Genomic DNA, 25,779 nt, shown 5'->3' on the forward strand with positions numbered 1-25,779 from the left:
CGGCGTTTTTCAGTCGAAACCGAAACTGGCACGAATAAACGACGCCGTAAATGAATGTTTACGCTGCGCTCGACCGTCTAATCTGTCATTCTATGATTAGTGGGCTGGTAGGCACGCATAGCAGCGAAAAAAACGTAACATAAAAATTTCGTGTCAGTACTCCTTTAACGTTTAGTGTTTGGGGAGTTGGTGGCAGTGAATGCGTTGTATCAGCAGCTTCTTGACGTAGTTTGAATGAGTCAATGATATAAGGCGCGTTCGTCCTCCCATTCTGTGTCGGCTTTGTGGCGCAGTGGGTAGAGCACCATGTACATTGCGTTCCGCCCGCAGGGTCGAGGGATCGAAACCAGGCGCCGGATAGTATTTTTAAGTGCGAATGCACCTCTTAAGCGACCCTGAATCACGCGTCCACCGCCGTCCGTCCATCCGCACCACATACCCACTTAGGGCGATTGGCCAAGAAGAGTTCCTAATTTCTTTAGCACATACCCACTTAGGGCGATTGGCCAAGAAGAATTCTTTCGCATCACCCGTGCATTCCCACTTCCCAATCGACGACTGCTGCTTCGCCAGGAGCGGAAGTCGGGGCGAGTACTGCGGCGTCTACCTCGTCGGTCACGTCTACGCGAACCTCGTGTCGCACGCCGTGTCCACCTCGCCGGTCAGGGACGAGTCGCCGTACAGTGCCGTCTACACCGACGCGTACTCGGGCGACGGAATCGTGGTCTGCATTCGCACTTCCCCATGCTCCCCTTCGGGGAAATGCGGGTGAATTTTTTTATATAGTGTAGGGGGAGATGGGCGGACTACGACTACGGACGTCAACGCTGGTGACATCGTGAGTTACTGAAATGCTCTGAATTTAAAAGTGTTATTTGTTTCCAGGAGCCATGCGAAACTGCTCAACCTCGGCCAGTGTAGCTCACGCTACAAAAATCTTTCGGTTTAATAAGTGTTATTCGTTCGTTCTTTCGTTCGTTCGTTCGTGTCAGCCCGCCGTAATTATCCGCGGAAGCTGCAGCGGCAGCGACATCAGCGCGTAGAGCGCCCATCAGCGTCGCGACCCACAGCTAGCCTGCAGGGACCTCAAGGAGCAGCTCCCGCATCGCACAGCGGGCCCCAGCGGGTCAAGACAGCGCCATCGCGAGGCCCGTGGTGCCCCGCAGATTCGATGACAGAGCCGGCGCCCTCGGCATGGCTCGCTCCACCGGCCCCATCGTGTTGCCGTCGCTGCTGTGGCTAGCGGCGCTGACCGCGCTCAGCGGCGCGGCCCGCGTCTTCCAGATGGGCCGGCGCTACGACTTCTCGCAAATTCCCAAGACGGCCCGCATCCAGCTGTACTACGAGTCGCTCTGCCCCTACAGCATCGCCTTCATCACGGAGCAGCTGTGGCCCACCTTCGTGCGCGTCGGATACCTCATGGACGTCCAGCTCGTACCGTTCGGCAACGCCTTCAAGGAGCAGCCGCAGACGCAGCAGGAGCAGCCAGACCAGGCAGCCGCCGACAGTGCAGAGTGCGTGAGAAAAACGGCTCGGCTCGGAGCTATTCCGACTGTTTTGTGGAGACGGAGGGAGGCCAGCACTGGAAGGCTTATGTGTAGTGTTGGAGTCCTGTTACGGGTGCAGTCTGTATTTTAAGAGCACTAGATGCGCAGTTCCTTAGAAATCCGTGACTCTGAAATCTCCTCAGAAAAAGGGGAGGAGGAAAAACTATTAAAGCTCAGCAATAAGCGTCGAGAATGTCTCCGGCCAGGTTCACCAAAGCCAGCTGGTCCAAGGCTAGCCAAGCCCGCCGTGTTGTAGGAGGAAGGCGGAGAAAACGGGAGGACTTCGCAATTCAGAGTAGGCGTATAGACGTTTCCTAGTCAGTAGAGCCAAGCGACGCATGGCACCATCTAGGGGAAGGCTTGACGCTATGTCCACGTGCATGTAGCCCTCAATTTAATCGCTCAGAACCGCTTGGTCTCGTAGTGTCAAACATCCTAACCCGGGTTTAAATCCAGTTTTTTTTTCATTTTAAAGGGTTTGTTATATTAACATTTTTTTTATCACGCATATAATCCATTTATGACATCTTTATGCAATATAAATGGGATTTCGGGTATTTTAGTTGCCTGTTGGGCAGTTTCAGCTACTGCTTCTTGTACGTTTTTGCGGGTTTTCCCCTTTTATTTATTTATTATACCTCAAATACCCCAGTACGGGGTGTTACATGAGGGATGGGCTGTGGTACAGATTTCTTTCGATGTGGGCTTTGAACAGAATGGGGCTTGAGTGGTGCACGACGTCGGGTGGAAGATGGTTACAATTTTTTGTTGTTTTTACATAAAACTTGCGAAGGTGGGCAGTTGTGCGGGCATGCGCAGGATAAACGGTGTAGTGGTGGCTTGTACGAGAAGAGATTCGATGTGCGGGCATGATACTGGATGCGTCAGAAAATGAATGAAAGAATTTGTGAAAAAGGGTTAGTCTAGCAGCCTTGCGTCGCAATTCCAGATTCTGAAGTTGGGCTTGGTTTTTCAGATTAGTGACACTTGAGTGATGTGAATAATCAGAGTAAATAAACCTTGATGCCTTATTCTGAATAGATTGCAACATTTTAGATAGATTAGATTGGTGCGGGTTAATAGATCGTTAATTGTTAATAGATCGTTTTAGAGAATGCAAGAGTCATTGGCGTCATTAACTGGCCGATAATTGACGCAGTCATCTGCGAATAAACGGATACTTGACGATATATTATTAGGCAGGTCGTTTATATAAATTAAGAACAGGAGGGGATGGAGGACCGTAACTTGGGGCACACCTGAGACTACTTGACAGCGGGATGATGATGCCTAGTTGGCATAAACGAACTGTTCGCGGTTTGACATAAAATTTTGGATCCAGTTTAAAACAGCAGGGTCAAGGTTTAAGCGCGAAAGTTTTAGAAAGAGCCGTTTATGGGGTACCCTATTGAAAGCTTTTTCCAAGTCTAGAAAGAGAGCGTCTACAGGAATATTGTGATCAAGACATGAGCTGAATAAAAAGTGCGAGTTGCGTGTCACATGCGATGCCTTTCTGAAAACCATGCTGACTGGGGTGGAAAAAATTTACCGACGAAAGAAATTTGACGGTTTGAGAGTAGGTCAGTTTCGGCTATTTCTGTTGAATATTTTTCTACACCGTGATTTTCATCAATTGCAGGTCTGTTTTGCCGGTTATTTATTGCAGTTCGGGTGGTTTTGTATGCTTAGGTACGTTTATACTGCGATTTAACCCCCATAAGCAAGCTCAGGTGACACTGGATGTACTGACTAGGAAACGCATATGCGCGAATTGCAATGGGGCAGGAGAAAATACAGTGTTCTAAATTAGCGTATGGCTCGGGACAGTTGGGGCATGCGCGGGAGTGTCGGATACGATAGGGAAAGGAACGTGCAGGTGTAAGGAGGGTATTTAGGTGTATGCGTCGAAGAATGCGTAGTTGCGCGGTGGTTAGAGATTTTTGTGGAACAGGAAGTGTACAGAGAGCGTCTTTCGTGTTCTCATAGTGAAGTTTGATTTCAAGGGAATTTCTAGCAAACAAAAAGAGAAAGACTTGTCTCGGTAACGTCATGAGCGTTGAGCATGCGAAGAGTGGGTAGCCTGATGTCAACGGGAATGCGCCATCTGTTTTGTTTCTGGTATTAGTTTTCGCAGGGTTATTTGTTACTCCCTCTCTCTTCCGCCTAGTTCGGCCGTCTCTTGAGCAAAGTTTCGATGTGCAAAGTGGCGCATAAATTGCATCGTCAAACAAGCAGTGTAGTCTAAAACGCAGCGAGCTGTCATGAAGCATTGTCAGAATTGCCACCGGTATGGCCTAAACGGAAAGGCAGGTGGGTATCTTTAACGAACAAAGATTTCCCTGGTGTTATTCACGAGACGACTCGCCTGTAATGTTAGTAGCACTGGTAAAGATCTCTTAGCAAGTACTTCTCAAAAACCTCGAAAAGTGATACAGCGTCGGCATAGGCATACACGGGGCCATGGAGGCGAATTCACGTAAGACGAGTTTTTTTTTTTTTTTTTTTAACGGTCGATTATTAAGAGCAACAAGCGGACTTGAATAAGAGCTGCGCAAGGCGTAGACCGATTCAAGACTGAAACAAGACAGGAAATACCAGGTGAAGGCATTTTTTTTTTGTTCTGGACACTTCGGTCTTAAGTTGTCAGAATAGTGGAGAAACTAGAGAACTGAAGAAGCCGTAACGTCTAGATGAAGTCTCTACCACTTGCGTTTCTGCGTCGGCCGGTGTATATTTAAGTAATCCTCCCTTGCTCACAGCTGACACGTTTCGTATCAGTGACCTTGCAACCACTCCGCAGTGCCCTCGACATGGTCGCCGGCGCAACTCTGAGGTCACGTGACGAACTTGTTAAGCCGAGTTACGGCAGCACGGACAGGGACTTTTAGGTCCCAGCATAATTTTTGTTAACGTACACCCTTTGTCATAATTATTTAGGCAAACTCTAATCCTTCTGGACCACAAAAAATTCAAAGAATAGGCTTAACCTTTAAATGCGACAAACTATTTTATGGCCGTAACAGAGAAAGTTGTTTTCTCTAGTTTTCCGTCATAAAACGTTTCAGTCGCGCGCGGAACGTTAGCTTGTACATTGAATTTTTTGCGGCCTGCGCACTTTCGGCGTGGCCCAGAAAATTTTGACAAAGACTTACATAACTGGCTTTGCCTTTACGTTGGCTTTCGTCACGCAATTAACCATTCCGCAATGCATTTTTAGTTCTTGCGGACGTATGAGCGGACAACATACAGCACTCAGGCAACCCTCCTTAAGACGGACAAGTCTTCTTTCAAGGTTTTTTTAGCATGCGCGTTACTGTTTATCTTTAAAAAGCTTAGAGTCGCTTCTATTCTCTTGCAGCAACATGGTCGGCGACGGCAGCGCCAACCTGGTGGAGCGCTTCCCGCTGGGTCACCGGCGGGAGGAGGAGCCCGGGTACCACTATAGCTGCCAGCACGGGCCCGAGGAGTGCTTCGGCAACGTGGTGCAGTCATGCGCCGCGCACATCTTCAACGACACCATCCTGTCGCTGGCCTTCGTCACCTGCATGTCGCTCGCCCAGAGGCCCCAGGAGGCCGGCGAGGAGTGCGCGCGGGGCATCGCCCGCAACTGGAACGCCATCCAGCGCTGCGCGCACGGGGGCACGGGCCTCCGGCTGCAGGTTCGTCGTCGCCCCGGTCCGCCACCGTTGTTACCAGCCAGAGCGCGATGCCGCTTCTTCACGTCGTGTTGTAGCCTTATTGTCTAGGAACTTCAACAGCGCGAACTGACAGGACGAAAGACGAGTAGCACAAACGACGTAGACGGGCGCTGTCTACGTCGTTTGTGTTTCTCGTCTTTCGTCCTGTCAGTTCGCGCTGTTGAAGTTTCTAGATCATGAACCAACTAAATCGCACCAGAGTCTTGTTAGTCTTATTGAGTGAGCAATGAATGGCGGCTGTCGCCTAAATTTTTCGCCGTCGATCCACGGACAGAGAGTGACAGAAGGAGAGAGAGCGGCAGAGTGCGTGCGAAGGGGTGTGACTTCAGCCAATCCGGCAGCGGCATTGGCTGTGGTGGGGCTGCATTCGCACCGGTGCCGATCTAGTCGCTAGGGAGACGTCAAGTCGAAGCGCGGCTCGCGCCCTTCTCTTCCCGTTGTACCCGCCAACGGCGTCTCAACGAATGCCGTCACGGCTGTTCGCTATTACGTTCGAGCAGTATACAGTTTTTCCCGTTCAAGGAGTAATCGCAGAAACTTTAGTACTCAGCACGTTTTTGGGTGCTCTGTAGCTCTGTAATTGAAAAAATTTCGAATATTTCCACTAGTTTAATAGTCGGCTACTTTATTTTAGACACTGGCGAACTAATCAAAACCTAAAAATAGAGTCAGTTATTCTTTAAATCGATGTTTGTTACTTTAGCGCTGGTAAATTTGGCGTTAATAATTATGCTTCTTGGTCCAAGTTACATGTGCAACACCAGGTTGAGTGTGAATGACAGCTGGTTCATTCATGACTGAGAATGGAATAGTGCACTACAAGACTCTAAAAGAGTGAAAGTAAAAACAGACTCTGGCACTGTGATTCCGTTTGGCTAGTGTTTGTAAGTGTAGAGTTTGTCTTGCAGTGTTTGTCAGCGCTAGCATTTGCCTTCACTTCTGTGAGAGCTGTTCCACCAGAGTCCTTTAATCTACAGATACCAGAACCCGAGGTCTATTGTCCCAAGGGGGGAAAATTCGTTTCCCTCCTCAGCTCACGTCGAATCTAACCGATAGCTCCGCACCCCCATACAACAGAATGAAATTGCATAAAATGTACGAAATGAAGAAAACTAAAGGGAAATTTAAAGCTATACTAATAGCATAGTTACGAACACAGTTAAGAGAATCTGCGAAGCGTAGCCAAAACCTGGGCACCCTCCTACAGACGTTGGGCTTAACTTAGATCATCGTCGTTCACGTTTGTGTGGTCTCTATCTGTTGTTTTCTTACCTGGAGTTCAGCAGAGCCGTTGAGCTGCGGATGATTTATACAAAGCGTTAGATATTAGCCATTCCTCTTCAGGTGTACCCACGCCTCATGTCGTTGCCGTCTCCTGTCAGTAGGTGAGAAGACTATTCACAGTCACTGGGCTCTGCGGTGAAATTTTTTGCCCTATTTCACGGCGACCGCAGCCGCCATTTTCAAACTGTTATGTAACATGACGTCACTTTTACGCCGCCTGGAGTTGCCAATGTGTCACGTGATCGTTCCCGCCAGCTGTTTAAATTACGCCTCGCCTTCTCAGCCAATCACACAGAGGGCATGATATACAAGCGGTATTGTTGCTGAAGTGGTATGTCCGCTGCATTTAGCCTACGTTTTCATTGCCGGCCAAGAATTATACGCTTTCAGTAAAGAGAAATAAGGCAAACTTCACTGGTGCTCGTAAACGTCATGAGACGCCAAAATGACGACAACACACAAAACCGATTGTTCAACCCAAAATTGAAAGTCAACCAAAAAAGACTTTCACAGAAATTCGCAGTTCACTGTGAATTTGTGCAGTCGAGAATAGGGCAGTGATGTTTCGTACTGGGGAGAAAAATTCTCATTTGTAGGTTCAGAAATTCCCTATCCTTATCATTTTCCCCCGCAGGTTTCTCCAGAATTCCCTGAAAATTTTCCTCCCCTCTCATTTTGCAGCTGAAATATTTTTACGTGGATTCGTGGTCGGTTTTGGGTGTTAGCCATGGCCAACTATGTCTCCTTTGCGGAGCCTTCGGCTTCAGGACGCATACGGTTTCAGAGAATAAGAGTTGTAGTGTAAAATTAATTACAGTGCATCGGCCACTCAGCAGCATTTGACTAGGCGTTTCACGTTTTGTACCAAAATGCATGCTTACTTCACTTGCTAAACCTATAAGTTAAATCTGCCCGTATGAAAACGAACGAACATTGCTGAGTGACATAATTTTAGCTGACCTAAGAACTGCTGGAGGTATCTCTTTTTGACAGCCCCCTAAAGTGAAAAAAAAAAATACATTTTTGCATATTGTGCAGGAATTCACGCGAACAAGCTTTGGCCCTTCAGCCGCCACCGCTTCACGCTTTACTAGCTGTTTTTTTTTAATGAAATATTATTTCCTCTATCTTCTTGTTTTGTAAACTAGACTGGAAGCTATCTTGGATGCTTGTGGCTTGCGGTAACACGACTGCGGATATTTGAACATGAATTCGGGGAAATGTTAAAAAACTTTTTAAAAGAAAACAAAGTAATAAATGGGTCGAGGTCCAGTTTACTCACATTGTCTTTACGTTTACTCAACGCCTCCAGAAATTCCGTGGATCCATTAAAGATTTCCTTTTTGCCTGTTGGCCAAAATGACAGGCGAAAATTCCACGAAAAAGAAATGACAGCATCTCTACGCCGTGGATGATGGCGAGGGTGCGAAGTACGGGGGCTCGAAATGACATCCAAGTTGCGCTCCGAGTGAAATCCGATTTGCGCCCCGACCGTCATTCGATATGAGCCGTGAGTTGCACCTTGATTATTCCCTAAATGAAACTGCAACTCACGGCTCAAATCGAATTTCGCTTGATTTTCGTTTGATGGCGCATGGATGGACGCGGACGGAGATTGGGAGGTCCTAAGGTACTCCGCACCGTTACAGGCGAGGGATTAAGCCGTTTGACTCTCGGGTGCTAACTCACGGTCGTAACCCAGTGGGTAAGACGACTGACACTAACTCTTTCTGGTCTACCAGACACGGGCTCGAATCCTGCCGGTGCCTGTGTGACTTTTTGCGATTGTAAGTGCTATGCGCACGGACGAGGACGGACATTGTGCGGTCCTAAGGTACTCCGCACCTAAAATGGAAAATTCCCCGCACGGAACATCACTGGAATAGGGCCCCTGTACGAACAGTGCGTAACTAACCGCACAGGGTGTGCTGGAGATCTGCTAGGCGGAGACAGCCACGATGCTGACCGCCAGGGCCGTGGTCGCCATTGCAGGACCAGATGAGCGAGCGCACGTGGAACCTGGACCCCCCGCACCACTACGTGCCGTGGATCGTGGTCAACGGAGAGCACACCGACGACATCCAGGCCATGGCGCAGACGGACCTGCTGCGGGTGCGCGCCTCCTCCCCTGCATGCTTCTCTTTCCCCCTCCAACTGTGGCCACTCATGGTGTTTGGACCGCGCGCTTTAAAACAGGACCACAATGAAAGAACCCGACATGACGAGCGCTGACTATCAACTGATATTTATTCAAAACGAGAAAACATTTATGCATAAAACATCGAATCTGCGCATGCGCTACAATAACTGTCGCAGTTAGCACAGGACCGGGGATTAATGGGAGAGGCCTTTGCCCTGCAGTGGGCGTAGATAGGCTGCTGCTGCTGCTGCTGCTGTTGTTGGTGAGGATGATGATGAACGATAAAGGGCATTTACTTCGCTTATGTTTTTTTTTTCTAAAGGAAGCTTTGGTGTTCCCACTGACAGCGTCTGTAACGCGGAAACGCCGAAGGGGAAAAAAAAACGCTTCCCGTGGACGGAATAGAACCCGGGTTCACCGCGTTATGAAGCCGGCGTCTATCCGACTGCTCCATTTCGACATGGTCGAAGCGGTATGGAAAACTTGAACTATAACCAAAAAATCCGTCACGAGAAAGCTTCGTGTTCAACCATCGTCATTTGACGGAAGGGTGCAAGATTTTTCGAAGATGCAAGGTGTACTTCAGAGTTCCTCTATTTCTGCGTTTTTTTATTTGTATTTTGAACGTTTCCTTGCGTACTTTTTTCGTCAATTCTTCGGTTATGGGGGGAGATGTATAGGATGCGTATTTTTGCTTCGTCATATCATTTTTGTGATTTTTTTTTTTGCTTTTTCAAAATTTTGCCCGACCAGTCATCTCAATTCACGCAACCATAACGATTACAGGTGTTACTTCCGCTAATTCTGCATTTTCGTGCAAATGCAGGGCGAAGAATGCTACGCCTTAATATAGCGTTTTAGCACTCCGTACGCTCCGTATGTTCCGTTCGTACCGTGTTGAACTGGACCCGACTGCGCGTGCGCGCGCGGGCACGGCGAGGAGGAAACCCTCCACAGTGACGAATGCCCGGGAATAGCGAGGGCCGGCCCGCGGAACTAATCCACCCTACCGGAACGAATGTACGAGTGCCCAGGCAACTCCCGGTCAACGACGTACGAACGGAACAGACGGAGCATAGGGAGTGCTAAAACTGTCTGTCACTCCGTATGTTCCGTGTTGTACGTGGCTACCGTATTGACCGGGTCCCGTCTGGGCACTTGCGCATTAGTCGCGGTAGGGGGAATTAGTCCAGCGGGCCGAAGGGGTGCGCCTCCTCACCCTTCCGCGCGCGCAGGCACAGTTGGGTCCCGGTCAACACGGTAACTACGTAAACAACGGAACAGACGGACTGCTAAAACCCACTAATAACTTCTGCCCGCAGGTGGTGTGCGACGCGACGCCCGACGACCGCAAGCCTCCGCCGTGCTTCGAAGACATGCAGCGGCGCCGGGCGCTGCAAAAGCTGTCCGCGTCCGTGGAAGAGCGACTCGGCGACGGGGCTGCGCAGCCCGGTGCAGCCGCCGGACACAGCCCCAAAGACGTGTGGCTCTGACCACTCCGTTCGTTCGCGGGACCAGCCAAATTCGCCAGAACCCGAGTCGGCCTGCGTGGTGACATAAAGGACGCGCTGGGCTGTGAATCCAGAGTCTGCCGTGTGCTACCCCCACGGCAGTCCCATGTTATGACGGCCGCTTTGATGTCGGTTTTGCGAAAGCTGAGTGAAACTGCTCCGGCTCTATCGTGGAACGACGTCCCTTTGTTCCTGCGTGAATTTGATGATCGAACAATATTGGTGTCGATTTCTTACGATTGATACATCTCCCGTAGCCCATATAATTTTTCCGGCGTACGTTGATTCCCGATTTTGGTGGCAGGTGGAGGTCAACTACACCGCAGACGTCTAGCCACTAGAAAGCAAGACCGTCTCGCTTTTTGGGGCTGCTAGGCGGCTTGCGGGTTCCTGTAAACCGTCGCAAGACTCAAAAACCAGTTACTTTTGTATGTCCACGCGCCTCGCTTCTGCAGCGCGCAACAAAATATCTACCTGTATTGTTTCTCCTTCTCTTTACGTTATATAACCTACACCGTATGTGTCGGAATAAAACGTTTACTGATGTGCAAATAAAAATGATTGATACGTCTCGTCAGTGAGAGCCGGATAAGTCTTAAATGTTTCCACCGATATAACCGGTGCGCACACTAAAACCATGACAACGCAAGCACAAGTGACATTAATGACACCACTGCAAGCAAACCTGCCTCGCAGGTGGTTCGGCGTCCTGCATAGATGGCGCACGTCTGCGGCGCCGGCCTTGCTAAGAAGCATGCAATACAATAGGTGGCCGGTAAAAAGCGGAAAGGATACATTGTTTTCTCCCGCGGAGTGCCGCCACTACCGTTTCTGGAGCTCTCCTGGCCTCCTGTATACCGTGGGCTTTCACGCGCGTGTGTGCTTGTTGTTTATCGGTTTCCACCGGGGGAAAAACGCGCATGCATAGGGAATTTTATAAATAACAACGATTTACCCTACTGGGGTTTTATCTGACAGGTAAGCACCCTGTTGCGGTTGCCACGATGCAATTACTTTTCAACGGAACTGAAACAGGTGTTTAATAATAACGTTTTCAACAGGGGAGCTGTTTATCGAAGTGCGATTTTTCGTGTCCGCCTTTAAAAATACCAAGAAATAGCTGAGCGCGCGCACATGAAGGCGGGCCCCTCGGCGACCACCTGGCAGTTAAAATGCAGGGCGCTCGAGTGCGCGTGCCTCGCGATGACTGCCCATCGTCCTCTGCGTACGTTCGTCAAGCCAAGCATACCCACTTAGGGAGATTGGCAAAGATTGCCGAAAAAAAGTCTAGCTTTCACCGTAACCGTGGAAACACTTGCTCGGAACGAGAAAGACACGTCATAGCGTATGCCCCTCCAAGTTGATGTTCAATGATTATCACTTCCAAAAAAATGAAAGAGGCTCACTCTTGCAGCAACAATGATGGAGTAAAGGTTGTTGCGGTAACGAAGAAGAAGCAAATCGGCTGCAATCGCGGATTTAAACCTTCGTTATGGTCGTGAAGGTTGCGTGCAGCTTGGCTACCTTCAAGTGCCACGCGTTAGTGTAAGTTTCCTTCCTTCTTTTTAATTCACCAATATATTCCCTTTGGAATAAGCTAGGGCATGTTACCAATATAAGTTTGCTGGTGTTTTTTGTTGTTTCTTGCTGTCTAAACTGCGGAATCACAGATAACCTGCTCCCCGAGCACGCGCTCACGAAAGTGGCCCGTCGCGGTCGTCGCAGATGGGCGATGATGACGACGGTTGTGGTGATGACGAACATGATGATGAATGAATGAATTATGATTATGATGCTGCTACTGCTGATGATGATAACGGTGGTGCTGGCGATGAGGATATGATAATTGGGGTGGCTACAGTGGCGGGACCGGAAATTTTTAAGTGCGAGTGCACTTCTTAAGCGACCCTGAACCTGCGTCCACCGGCGATGTCCGCGCACGTGGAGATGGGCGCGCGCAGCCTGGCCGCTGACATGGCACATACCCACGTGGGGGATTGGCCAAGAATCGGGCGTGAGAAGGGCTAATGCACCTGCTTAAAGGAGTACTGACACGAAATTTCAAAGCTGAGATCCGCTCTAGCAATCAAGTACAACGACAATACAAATAGGTGTCTGTGAATAAATGCATCTTTCTTTCTTTGTAGTTGTGTGTGTGTGTGATCTCTCTTTCGCGAACATTACCGAACCGCGCAAATTCAACTCGTGCATTCGCACTTTCACATTCTTCCCCTCGGGGAAAGCGGGGAATTTTTTATCGCTTCCGCAGCCGTTGCTCGGCTCTTTTAGTACGACATTCCTCCGCAGTATCCACTGTCGAGGGTTGGTGGTGCGGTACCAGGCAATTTCATTTGTTTCTTTTCAAGCCTCACACTAATTTCTGTCGATGGGTTGGGTCAGGCGGCTCGCTTAAAGTCAGACATTTGTGACTACCACTTGAGTGAACGTGCTACTTTTGACGATGCCGCGTTAACTCTTGCAGTCAACAGATCTTAGCCGAGAGGGCAGCTTCATACAGCGCCTTGCACGGTGAAGCCGTTTAAAGTATTTTTAACCGGTCTTCGGTAACACCCTTTAATTGGCATTTAGCGTCAGTGAGGCCCGGGTAACGTGAAGTTGTTCATTTTGCATCTGTGGAAGGGCAGAAGGCGGTGGCTTTGTGCGACCTGCACGCCATTTCTATGCATTGTGCTGTCGCTTACCGTTTGCCAAAGCTATTTCTAAGCACCTGAAGACAGTGATGATGATGATGATGGTTATGATGCTAATGGTTGAATTTTAATGGCCTAAGACCAGCTAGGGCAAACAGCGCCAAAACAGATGGTTAGCTAGCATAGATTAAACGTGAATACTAAAATTGATAAGCAACAGAGGTAAAAACAAACAAAAACAATGTAGATGGCTGGTATAGAGGGCCAGGTTGTGGTTATGCTTGAGAAAAATACTTAAAAACACGTTCTACAATAAACATTTGCATCTTGTGGTGTGGAGTGCCTTGCATGTGATTAGTATGTGAACTACGGATAGGCCCTCTCCACACCTGCCGCGCAGCTAGGGGTTCCTAAGACCCAGTGTGAAAGCGTGATCCGAAGACCGTGACGTAACAAAACGTTCAAATGTAGGTACAACACGACACTTCTGGCGCGATTCAGAATGTTTATTGCAGGTGGCTATAGGCAGCGCCCTGCACCTTCCCTAAAGGATACGAAACCACCCTTACCATTTTTACAAAAAAAAAAGAAATCGAAGAACTGTTAGACCCGCTGAGGCGCGAACCCAGGCCTCCAGCGTCATAGCCCAAAAATCAACCTCGAGACCACTGTGGTTAACGAAAAGGGAGGCTCCTTTTAGCACAAATAGCGGGAACAAAACAGCGAGAGTGTTCAAAGCGACCCCATAATTGGCGAGAGGTTGTATCGGAAGGGCGTGTATTGGACTGTACCCACAGGGGAACGAAATGTCACGACAGTGACGTCACAAATCAAGAAATAGCGGGAATTCAAAAAAGAGAAATATATACTGTTCAATGCCCACACTGGGAGAAATTGGCAGTATTGAAATCAAATGACGCATATGTACTCGCGTAAAGTTGCTTTGTACAAGTTTTATGAGGGTGTGCAAAGCTTGTGTATTTCCATTCCCGATTCTACTGAAACTGCTGTGAACTGCAGAGGGACGCGGATTTCGTCAGGCACTGTTCCTCTAACCGATGCTGCTGCAGCTAACTAAGATGTATGTTGTAAATAGTCTGGACCGCAGTAGACTTTCCACCTGCACTAGCGCGTTGACTGAAGCAGTAGAGCAGCAATTCGGGAGGCTTTATGAAAGTACGGGGCTCTGGGATTCGGTGGTTTAGTTACGAGTTTTTGTGCGGAGTACCTTAGGACCGCACAATGTCCGTCCGCGTCCGTGCGCATACCATTTACAATCGCGAAAAACCGCATACGTACCGGCAGGATTCGAGCCTGTGTCTGCCATTGGGCTAACACCGTGAGATAGAACCCGAGAGTCATCGGCTTTCTCGCTCGCCTGTAACGGTGCGGAGTACCTTAGGACCTTCCAGTGCCCGTTCATGTCCATCCGTGCGCACACCACCATCAAGCGAAATTCGATTTGAACCGTGAGTTGCAGTTTAGGGAACAATCAAGGTGCAACTCACGGCTCAAATCGAATGACGGTCGGGGCGCAAATCGGATGTCACTCTGGGCTCAACTTGGATGTCATTTCGAGCCCCCGTACTCCGCACCCTCGCCATCATTCACGGAGTAAAGATTCTGCCATTTTTTTAAGAGACGAGAGCAATTTTGCAGTGTTACCAAGATGCTCACCGGAATATGTGACCCGTTATGTCAAACCCCCTTACCGAGTGAATTTTCCTGAACTAGACAACCACAGGTTGCCAACATAAAAGCGTAACAAACACGTGTTGACGTCATCGATTTATTGACCTTCGTAGGCGGGCACGCTTTCGGCGGAGCATGGCAGCGGGCGGTCGACATCGGGCACGATCTCGTCTGGTGGTGAAGGCTGCGCGGTGGTGGAGGCCGAGACGTGGAGGCTGCGGCGCCTACTTTCGCCTGCCGAAGCCTGCGCGAACAGAGTAATGTTTCAGATTAAACGCTTCGTTTGCTACTTAGCAACATTTGTCAATCGCGGTTGCAAAAATAAATGCCCAGTTTAGCTATCACCGGAGACCCAATCACATGCAACCAATTTAAGGTGCAAGCACCTTACACAGCTCCATTCCAGCCAGCGAAGACGTTTTTAAGCAGAAAACACGCGAGAAATAAAGTAAGGCTTGCAAATTTTGCGCTAGAGTGCCGAAATATGGAAAGGAGAGACATATTGTAGGCCAGCCCTAAAACATCATATCAAGGCCTCCTCGATTTGGCTGCATTTTGTGCACTAGTTCACAAAAATGTCGTGCAAGTGCAGCGCCAGTTCTTTCAGTGCGAGTGCAGCCGTACACTAGCGCTTTCCGTGCAGCGGCCGAATTGAGGGCAAAAGTGCACAAACGTCGTCTGCTCCAGTCCGTGTTTGCGCGTGGCGTTGTTTTTCGAAATGGCGTCACCCTGCACTCACCTTGTGTTTCGTACACAAATGCACTATCTTGTTGCACGTGATGACCATTCTCGTCTAAAATGGGAAACGCTGTCGTTTATACTCCGCTTACAGGACACAAGTATCATGCTGGACCGTCTGCTACGATGCGCACCAAACAACGCGCCAAAGCACGCAGCACCTTGCAAGAGACGAGGACTCGCATAGAGGCTAGTTCAGAAGTGTAGAAGAACTCGTGCAGCATAGCGTCAAATCGAGGGCCGAAGTGCAGGTGGCGCTAGCTGCACTGGCAAATCGAGTGCGATAGTGCTGCACCGCCTCAGCTGGTGCAGAAAGTGTAGCCAAATCGAGGAGACCATCAGTTTGTTCATTTCACTTTGTATTGGATTTGTTTTTGTTTTTTCCGGCCGGCCGCATCGGGCTTTGTTATCTGTGTGCGTGACAATATGACCAAACAGAACTAGAGGCCCCAGTACAAATGTCCAGTCAAGTTTATTGGCAGTAAGGTCACTGACAGTACTGGGGTTGGTGGACCCCAACAGCAGAAGCTAGGCTCTGTGAGATCATAGAATTCCCAGAAACTTGCCGGGGAGTCGCCATTGCTTCGTCTGTTTTCTTCACCATCTCGGTTATTTCTTTAGAGTTAGCGTGCAAGTTATAAACTTTTATTTTGCCTTCATTAAGCCATACAGCTGCTGATTACCCCTTCCTGTATATGAGTACAAAAACAGAGCGAGATTTAGACCCACCCCGTCAGTTTCTATGTGGCTGTCACGACTCTGAAAAGCGTGTTTTACTTATAACGTTTTCGTTTGAGCGCGAACCAGTAGAGCCATCAGGTGACCCTTCCCGGCGGGAAGCACTACCGCTTGCAAAAGGCTGGCGTCGCGCACAACACGGATATTCAAAGCTGCAATCTTTCTACGTCACTTCCTCCAAAATATCGATCAAGCGGCCGCTTTGCGCCAAATTTGGAGATAGCTGGGGACAGAACCATAGAGTTTCATACTAATTTATACTGGAGGGAAATCTGTCGCTGCAGTCGCGGGCCGCCGTGGGCGCCCCCATTGCCGCTAGCGACGTTCCTCGCCTACTTAATTTAGCTAGCAATTTGGCTTCTTTTTTGTCTCGAAGCCAAAATTAACAAAAAAGGCTAACATACTTCTTGTCCGTCGTTCCTGAAGCTTCTACATAATCACTGACAAATTAATCTTTTTTGAGGTTCAATGTTATATTAACAAAACAAATTTTATGAACCTTCTGCAGTAATATTGTTGTCTTGCAGCCAGAGTAAACTTTTCAGCCTGTTATGCCAAGGACACGTGGAACGTGCCTGCCCGATACATGACGGAACGCTCGCCGAAGCACGGCTCCTGTAACGGAGCAAGAATAAAATATATTCTTGCTCCGTGGCTCCTGTAGACAGTGGCGCCATATTTCCCTCTCGTATATATTAGAATGAAACTTTATGGACAGAACCACTCATTTGCTTGGACGGGTCGTAAACGTAGTTCAAGACGTGAGCTGTAAAAAAAATTGGTGTGTTCACAAGTTTCTCACAATGCGTGCGTTTATTCGCACGTCATTCTTTACCATCAAAAGCATGAGTGGGCTGAGCGACGCGTGGGCTTAAGGTGAAGCTTCTATGGCTAGGATACGGGATTTAATGGCGTCCACGCGCGGAAAAAAATGCAACGCGGGAAAGTCAGCTTACAGCAACCAAGCTTATAACGCATATCGCCGCTCGCGTCGGAGCGAGAACTATCCCTTCCAAAATAGTGTAAGTGAAAGATCCAAGTGAGAGTAAAAGGGCAAAAAAAAAAAAAAAAAACATTCCTTTCTAAAGAAAGTAGAGAGAAGCGCGGAAGCTCTGTCATCAAAACTGCGTCAAATATGCGTCAAAATCTTCGCTAAAAGTGCGTACAATCGATCATCAAACCTTTAAAACCAAATCGCAAACGAAGAACGAACCCATGCGAAGATTCTTCGCGCAATGAGATGTATGTGTACCACTGTACGCCTTATCGACGCCTGTATTGTATGATCTTGAACTGTTCCTTTCTTGGAATTTTGAGAGATAGAGAGAACAACATCTTTATTGGCCGGCTAGAAATTAATCAGGGGTACCAGCCTCCTGAAGGGGAGGCAGCGCCCTCGATTGCTGGCGTTGGAGGGCCTCCAGAGCAAACTGGACGGCCCTTCGTTGGGAGTCAAAGTCTTCCTTGCACACCGCGCGAGCAAGGTGAGGAGGAAGCACATCCGTGGGTTCCGGGGTCACTGAGCATGTCCATAGCATGTGCGCCATAGTAGCGCGATTAACACCACATAGCACACACACGTCACTGGGTTGTAGTTCAGGAAGGACGTGTTTGGCCCACACCGGGGTCCACGTCACGCGCACTTGTAGTTGTCTGAGGATCACTGCCTCTTCCCTAGAGAGGTTGGAGTGGGGACCTGGGTACCGTCTTCTGGTTTCTCCGAACCATCTCAGCACCTCTCCGTATGTGTTAACCGGGGTGGAGTCTTCTCCGTCGCTGACCGCTTTGAGACGGTGGAATCCCGGTTTTACCCCCCCCCCCCCCCCCCCAACCAGGTCAGCGTGCGAAGGAGCCCAGATGGTTTAAACGGGGGCGTTGGGGGTGCATGTTGGAGAGGTACGACTGCCTGAGGCGAAATAAATACGGAGGCCAAATCCTGAACTGTCGTTTTAGGATCGGTGATGATTGTGGAGGGGTCCACCTTTGCGTTCACGCAAATGCTATTGCCGCTTCTTCTGTCGTGGCTGGGTTCGTGGTGCGGATGGTCAAGAAGTTGCGTTGAATTTGATTGGAAGTACGGTGCGAAACTATTGTGGAGGCCTCATGCCGCCGATATCCCGCTGCGTTGACGCAGGGGACATCAGGTTTGTCGCGGTATTGTCGATGTAACGATTGTGCACGCTGTGAACGCCTTTCGGGGTGACATTTTTGGGGGCATGTTTCTCGGTACAGGCTTTTTAATTAGGTTGTGTTGAGCCTGGGTTAATCGCGTGGTGGGGGGCGGAGAAGATGGTGGTCTAGAGGGGAGATACGTAGCTCCTGAAAAATATAAGCGCCATTGGTATACATTTTGAGAGTACGGTGATTTGATTGGCGAAATGAGCTTGAATGAGCTCTTCTGCAGTGTTATGAACACCGAATGCTTCAATTTGGCAGTGAAAGGGCTGAGGAACAGTTGTAGCGTTGCTTTATAGGCTTTTCGGAATATGTGGTTGGCTCTGCTCAACTCTGCTTTAGGCGTATTCAGATACGGGAAAGAGTATGTCAAAAACGTAATAGTTGGAGGGGTTATAGGTAATAGTGACTACATCACTAATGCACTAGACTTTAAAGAAACGCGCAAATAGGCTGCATTCAAGAACGCCTGTAGTGAATCACATTAATAAGAAATCGAGATGTACATTGAAGTAATTTAGCATTGTATTACATGGCATTTCTAAATTGCGAAAATGCCTTTAATTCAGTAGCTACCCACTCAGTGCTGAAGGCACCGGGAAGTGGAACCGGAAAAGACGTACACTCTGAGCCAATCTCGTGGTCCACTAAGGTATAAGCCTGGGCGTGTTGGTATAGCATTCTCGGAACAGCGCAAAGCGACGAAGGCAAGGTGTAGACGGGACACAGCGCAGAATAAAACAAATGTTTATTGCACAAAATTACCTAAATACAGAATTTTGTTGGAGCAGAATTTTGTGAAATAAACATTTGTTGTTAGTCGGCCTGTGTCCCGTCTACACCTCGTCTTCATCCCTTTGCGCTGTTCCGAGAATGCTCACGGTTCTGTTTCACCGCAGCGCACTCGAATGACCAATCCAGGCAGGCAAGAATAAAATTCAAAGTTTGGTCTGCGCATTCGCATAACTCAATGCAAGCATGACGCCCTGCAGTGCGGAATCTCACAGGGCACGCCAGATATATTTAATTGCTATGTAAGTACATTGCAATTATTCTCCGAATTAGCCTTGTTCGCCGCATTATTGGTCGCTCAGTGCAGTGTGGCAAAGCCTAACGACGCCTTGTAGTGTATACGAACTGCTCTTGGAGGATACATAGAAGGAATTACGGGCACGTTCACGAGAGATTGGGAGGTTCCCCATAAGGAATGACGCCAGGCACCGAATTTATTTACAACGTGCCTCGAGGGGGCATTCAGAGGTTGGCTGGGAAGAATTCAGAAAAGACTAGAGAATACCTGAGCAGCTTGAGGTTTCCGGACGACAGCCTTAGTTTAGTGAAACGAGAGAAGACCTGCAGGGAATGCTTCGGGGAACTGTATACGGAAAGCCTCTTATCGTAGGATTAAAGTTAAATGTAATTAAGACCAAAGAAACACTTACCATCGACTTCTCGGAATGTATTTTGTGCTAAAGTCTATTCTTTCAGATATCTCCCGCACGAGTTATGAAAATTCGTTCACTATCGTCGAAACTACGCGCGATGAGAAATCGCGCATAATTGTTCCCTCTACACTCGACCGCGGACAACGCGACAAAATCTGCGCGCTCTCTCCCGGAGAGGGGGCGGCTCGCGGCTTCCTCTTCGGCGGCCTTCGATATATCGCATGCCGGAGAGTTTTTTCCTTTTCTCCGCAACGTGGAAGGGTCTATTTCCGGTCTGGTGGCACAAAAAAGCAGGCATGGCTGCCTGCTCGCAAGTGCGCGCTCAGGCTGGAAGAGGTTAAAAGGAAAGTATTGAGTTCGTCCCTCAAGCTCCACGCGCACTAAAAACGCAAAAGAAACACCAAAAATATGCGTACAGCTTCAGGCATAGAAGATGTTGGTACAGAGCGCCGCCGACGGCGGATCGTCACAGGAAATGCGAGAAATAGGCCGCAAGTTGACCAGCGACAGCCAATAGGACAGCCGTGGCCCAAATGACGCTGTTTAGGCCACGCCAGGGCTGCATAATTAGGATAATTGAAGAGAAAGTGGTTGGTTTTTCCGCGTCTTTCCCAGCGATTTGCGCGCTTACTGCTCCACGTGCACGCGTAATATTTGGCTCAGGTATTCCTGGAAGTGCAATCCAAACGTCACGCAGGTTTACTTGCACTGCACAAGGAGTGTTGCAGGGTCCTTTAAATAGACATGCACAAAGCGCCTTTTACCAGCATGGGTCTCATAACTATCTTCGGCAAGTTGTGAGCGCCTATCCAAACCGCGTGAGGAAAATGAGACGTAGAATTTCTGTGGACGGAAGAGCATTCGGAAAACGGTAGGCAACCTTTCTCAATGCGTGCTTCCGGCGATGGCTTGTGGCGCAGAAACTTGGGCACTTAGTGAGCAACTTTAGAAGAAACCCAGGTCAGTTCACCGAGACATAGAAAGGAGAATGATATAGGAGTAACTGCTATGGAAACGAGCGTCTTCGACCAGGGAGTTATCTCGGGACGAAGACATCCTACCTCAAATTGAAAGGTAGAAGGGGAGTTGGGTGAATCTTGTAACGCGGAAAATTGACAGGTGATGGACCACCATGGTGACAGGGTGGCCACCGAGAGACGGGACTATGAAAGTAGGAGGAGACTCAACGGACAAATAAATCTGCTGGCAGGAAATAGATTCGTGCAGCAGCGCACGATAGAAGCAGGTTATGGAAGAGGCAATTGAAGCAGGGCGACTCTCACACCACTTTCAGGTAATTTCTTTATGACGTCACAAAATCTTGTTCGTGGGATTGGCGGCCGCAGGCAAAAGGCACCGTTAAAAACACGGCTACACGATTGTAACGGGGCCTCTAGACCCGATTGACCGTTTTACTAAAATTCTATCGTGCAGTTACCACGCTGATTATTATGTTCTAGTGTTGGCCTCCATTACGTCACTACTGCCGATAACGCGTCACTGTAGCGCGAAATTTGAAAGTTTTTCAATATTTCTTGCGTTTTCTCGGTTAAGCGAACTTTCATTGCTGGAATAGATTCGGGTGAGCTGTATTCTGTCTTCATGGCTCCTTTAAACCGTTGTCCGTGGCCAGAATACGAAATACGCGAACAGGAGGATCATGCTTCTCGAGTTATATTGCCTCTTCATATGGATATAAAACAAAATGTCGCCATCATGGCCACACGAAGTACTGTGCACGAAGCTAATGCGAACTGAATCAATAAAGTGCATTGGGCCTGCGGAACCGCAGCCAGCCAAATCACTACACTTGGGATCTGCAAGGAGACAAAGCATATGATACAGAAAATAAAGTAACCGACCTGCGTTATATTTTTGCACCCTGCACTAGTACGCTTGAAAGCTACGCTTTTAGCAACCGCCGCTTGTGAGTGAGTTCGACCAGTCCATTGTATGTATATGTTGGTATTATGCATATGTAAAGAGAAGTACTAGAAAATTTTACGCTTGCGAAAAAATGAAATGTGAGTTTGCGGACCAAGGAAACCATAGGCTTTGAAGTGTGAGGTAGGGGATGCCTAAGGAAGACTTTGGTCGCATGCAACGAAATCTCGCACACAGACCGGTTGCGCACTGCGCACGAGAGTGGGCCATGCCGCGAGCCTAAATTTGATTTCACTAAACTGGGACGATCGAGGTAAATGAGCTCGACCCACCACGGTGGCTCTACGGCAAACGAATTTTCCTTCTTAGCTTAATTCACTCATTAAACTGTTCCGGCGGCGTTTTTTTTATGCAGAAGAAACAAATACACACGCGTGTAGTCATATCGGCGTATGTTCACGATCACCAGGTGCTCTAAATTAATTGGTAACCATTCACTACGGCGCGACTCACCGCCCGGGTGTAGCGTCGGCGCGTGAAACCCCAAGATTTGAAAGTACAAGCTAAGCAAACATCGGCTGTAGTAACTTTTTCACGGGTGACAGCAAAATAAGTGGCTGACGGAGTAAGAAACTTCAGTTCCTAGAACTCGCAGGTGCTTCAGACGTTTTTCAATTTTTGAAAGATTCAATGCCATAACAATAAACCTGGTAGTAGCAGCAACTGTTCTGCTTGCTCTTCCGGTCAGCTTGTGCCACTGTACGTGGTACCATGTACCGTCTGATCTATGCGGTCGCGTTGTTCAAACGAATGTTGAAACTATGCCCCGCTTATCGGTGTCCCCTGTCGGGAGAGGGGGTCATGCGATTCCATAGGAGATAAGATGGCAGCACTTAGAAGCTGGAACAGACAAGTATCGGAAAGGACATAAGAACTTGGGAAGTTCGGCTAACCAGAATCTGTAACGGGTTCCCTGAGACAAGGTTTTTTAAAAGTGTTACATAAAGGGGGGGGGGGGGGTCATTCCAGTAAAAGCATTGCATGCTAACAGTTCTTTCGGAGTTCTATTTTGCTTCTTTTTGCCAGTGATGTAAATATATACCAATGGTCGGTTTACGCTATTTTTTATTTGTATTTTGAGCGTTCTTTGCGGACTTTTTCGTTTATTCTTCCGTTTTGGGGGAGATGAGTAAGTATTTCATTTTATTTTTTTATTGTATTTCTATTTTATATTTTACATTCTGTTATTTTATTCTGCCCGACCAATTATCTACACTTACGCTAGTATAACGATTAATGGTTACTTCCGCGAAATCTGAATTTTCGTGGTAATGAAGGAAGTTACATAGTTCGTCATTTTCGATGTTTTATTCGCGTTTTGAACGTATTTTGTGCGGACTTTTTTTTACTTTTTCTTCGGATTTGGGGTAGATGTGTAAGGTGCATATTTTTCAATTTTGTCAGGTCATCTTTGTGAAAATTTTGACTGCCTAACGGTCATCTAGGATAGCCCCTCAGAAACTTTATTAAACTTCTTTGTTTGTCTGTCTTTTCTTCTTCGAAATTCTGTCCGACAAATTACCTCTGTTTACGCTATTGTAACGATTAAAAGTGTTACTTTCGCCAAATCTTGAGTTTTTGTGGCCGCCCACTTACCGGGGAACGTTATGCCGGACACGGCCAGTATGACGACGACGAGCACGAAGATGAAGAGGAAGACCAACAGCATGATCAGGGACCGCTCGGGGAAGAGGCTCATCCCTTCGCCGCTATGGTTACCGGAAAGAAAAAAGACGAGAACGACGTCAGTTCGGCCGCCTACAAACCGCCGACAAATTAGTGTTATCGTCCCAATTACGCTCTTGCGCGCTACAGATGCAGCGGTACTGCATTCCTTCACGGTAGGTCAATGCGAAGAAATCTCAAATATTGCGGACAGCAACAAGCAATGCGCATGCGCTGTCCGCACTACGTTGTGAAATAATAAATCCAGGAAACCAAGCAAGTTGTGACCGGTACATCAGCATCACTTTACCGGTGCTATTGATGCGTAGAAAGCAGAACACTTGACGGCCTGATTAGATGTCGGCTCCGTGAGAACAGTTCTGGGCCTCTAGTGTTTACCGCTTCCAATCATTGACCAGCTTCTCCTGTACCCCAAACCCAGCAACGAAGACGAAAGCGTCAGTAGTGTCATTTTCGCGTTCAACTTCGACTGTCCTGCACTATCAGTGGTAGTCAGACACAAACTCGTTTTTGTTAGTGTATAGAGCGTTCAGCGCAACAGCTATGGCTCCAGTGCCGACCGACTCAAATTTTTAAGACTGGGCTGACACGAGCCACGGCGTCTGCCGTTGTGGTGGTGTAGAGGTTCCGCCTCAGATTCCTGTTCTCACGGGCGGTGGTTGCAGTCCACCCGTAGTTTTTGTAGCGTGAGCTACATTGGCCGAGGTTGAGCAGTTTCGCATGGCTCCAGGAGAGCCGTGCTGCGCATGCGCGAGGAGCAGTGCCGTCTCACGGCGCGCAGCTGGCGCGCCGGAGACGCCGCCGCCGCCGCGATTGTATTGGATTGGAATGGATTGGATGGTAAATCGTTTTAGCGGCAGTAAGCATGATGATAAGCTAATCCTAGACAACCAGAAAACCTAAGAATGACCAGATGAACCTTAGCTCACGCTACGTATATCCTGGCATAGCCGAGCTAAGCCACTGCTATTTTTTTTTTACATTTTGATGGCTTAGGTCAGTGTTCGGTGTTTTAAATAATGATTGTTTCTACTCGCTATGTTGTATTTGGGTAATTTACGTTACGTTTCGCTAAAGGAGGGCTAAGTAGGGCCAAATGCAGCCTCTTTCATCCAAAAGCGCAAATGGACTTCGTTTTAGCCGTGTCCATTAGTGCCGTCGGATGGCGCTCTAGGCACAGCCGTTTTGTTAACGAAGTAGCGGGTGTTATGTAAGGGACGTTGGAGTGCGGTGCAAGCAGGACGCAGCAGAAGCTTCAACGACACACAAAAATTGAAACTGCCGGATGTTTGTAAAGACACTACCTCTGCGAACGATCATTTGTTATACGGTGCTCAAGGTACACTACCAGACAAATAAACACCACGCCAGACTCATTCTGGCTATTCACAAACAACCGCGCAAAAGAAATTGTCACTCGGGCCCACGTTGCACCTTAGTTGCTCCCTTCTTGCGAGAATCTACAGCCAGTGGCTTCTAGAATAAGGCTGAACGCATTAGAGAGCAAGTCTAACAGTAAAATAGGGCACACAAAGCATTTGCAAAAGACGGCGCCGATCAAGGCGAACAGAAAACAAACGTATCGATGAAATACGTACAATTCTCCCTTCTGAGCAGCCATATTTTAACCGCAAAAGCAGCCTACGAAACACGTTGCACATGTTTACCTTCTCTAGTCAAGGCATGCTCCCGAGGCGTTCCGAATTTATAAAATGCAGTGACTACGACGCCTGGGCACGTTTTCGGTGGGTGGTTGAACCCCACGATACGCGTCATTGTGTTCCCGAACTAAAACGTACCAAACGTCAGCTCTTTCAGGAAATTATTCAAACTCACTGCGTTACTAATACGTTTACGATTTCCTTTCCTTTTCTCTTGAACCACTTAGTCGTAGTAGTAGTAGTAACCTAACAACGAGAAGAAAAATCGTGATCCATCCCACTCTGGGAAGGTGAATGACCAGCAAAGCTTTTTAGCGCACGACATCAAGAAGGAATGAGTAAATTTTATTTCCGGTGAGTGTTGGCGGCTGTCATTCTTAAGGAAGACAGTTACAGCCGTTTTCTGCTGAGCATTCGCGATAAAGTTGGCTTTGCAACAAAAATAAATCAAAGCCCGTTTCTTAAGAGAACGATGGCCAAAACACGAATATTTATCCCATTCAACCTTAGTCAAAGTCAAAGTCCAATCTGTTTCGACCGTATCGGAATGTCGTAATCTGATAGATGCTGTCTTCCGACACCATGGACGCCGGCTTCATAACGTAAGAGACCAAGGTTCGATTTCGTTCTGTAAAGTCGGCTTTCCTGCTGTGCGTTCTGGTGTTACGATCTACGGCGCAAGTAAGGCCTAGAGAGCTTCGCTTTACCATCGTAATGCTGTATCTCGGCGTTGCTAAGTGCGACGCGGTGACGACAATTACGTCAACATCAACCCGGTAGCTGAGCGTTGTATTCTCTGCATATTACAAACGTGCTGCTGCGGTGTACGTATGACTCTCGAAAATGCAAGTCAGCGTGCCCAACTTGGG

The 25,779-nt window shown here is 48.3% G+C and overlaps 2 protein-coding genes across 2 annotated transcripts in view; one reads left to right on the forward strand and one right to left on the reverse strand.

The window, feature by feature from the left end:
- Positions 1-1,013: 1,013 nt before the first annotated feature.
- On the forward strand, positions 1,014-10,697 carry LOC144163336 (gamma-interferon-inducible lysosomal thiol reductase-like). The gene is made up of 4 exons (XM_077694271.1): positions 1,014-1,514; positions 4,906-5,206; positions 8,522-8,641; positions 9,992-10,697. Exons 1-4 carry the CDS (start codon positions 1,195-1,197, stop codon positions 10,160-10,162), a joined length of 912 nt encoding a protein of 303 aa, XP_077550397.1. The 5' UTR covers positions 1,014-1,194; the 3' UTR covers positions 10,163-10,697.
- A 3,825-nt stretch (positions 10,698-14,522) lies between these two features.
- Positions 14,523-25,779, reverse strand: part of LOC144162134 (uncharacterized) — a 17,609-nt gene continuing 6,352 nt past the window's right edge. Inside the window, exons 3-4 of the mRNA XM_077692625.1 lie at positions 23,160-23,272; positions 14,523-14,767 (exon numbers count right to left, since the gene is read on the reverse strand). Of these exons, the coding sequence (XP_077548751.1) occupies positions 14,748-14,767; positions 23,160-23,272 (133 nt within the window). The 3' untranslated portion in view covers positions 14,523-14,747. The remainder of the gene's footprint in view (positions 14,768-23,159; positions 23,273-25,779) is intronic.

Source organism: Haemaphysalis longicornis, unplaced genomic scaffold (genome assembly GCF_048455015.1).
Source record: "Haemaphysalis longicornis isolate Haplotype H1 unplaced genomic scaffold, Haemaphysalis longicornis Haplotype H1 scaffold_12, whole genome shotgun sequence".
NCBI classification, from domain to species: Eukaryota; Metazoa; Arthropoda; class Arachnida; order Ixodida; family Ixodidae; genus Haemaphysalis; species Haemaphysalis longicornis.

Coding starts and splice junctions, on each gene's coding strand:
- LOC144163336 (XM_077694271.1), top strand. CDS start 1,195: ATGGCTCGCTCCACCGGCCCCATCGTGTTGCCGTCGCTGCTGTGGCTA. Junction 1,515..4,905: donor GCAGCCGCCGACAGTGCAGA/GTGCGTGAGAAA, acceptor ATTCTCTTGCAG/CAACATGGTCGGCGACGGCA. Junction 8,642..9,991: donor CGCAGACGGACCTGCTGCGG/GTGCGCGCCTCC, acceptor TTCTGCCCGCAG/GTGGTGTGCGACGCGACGCC.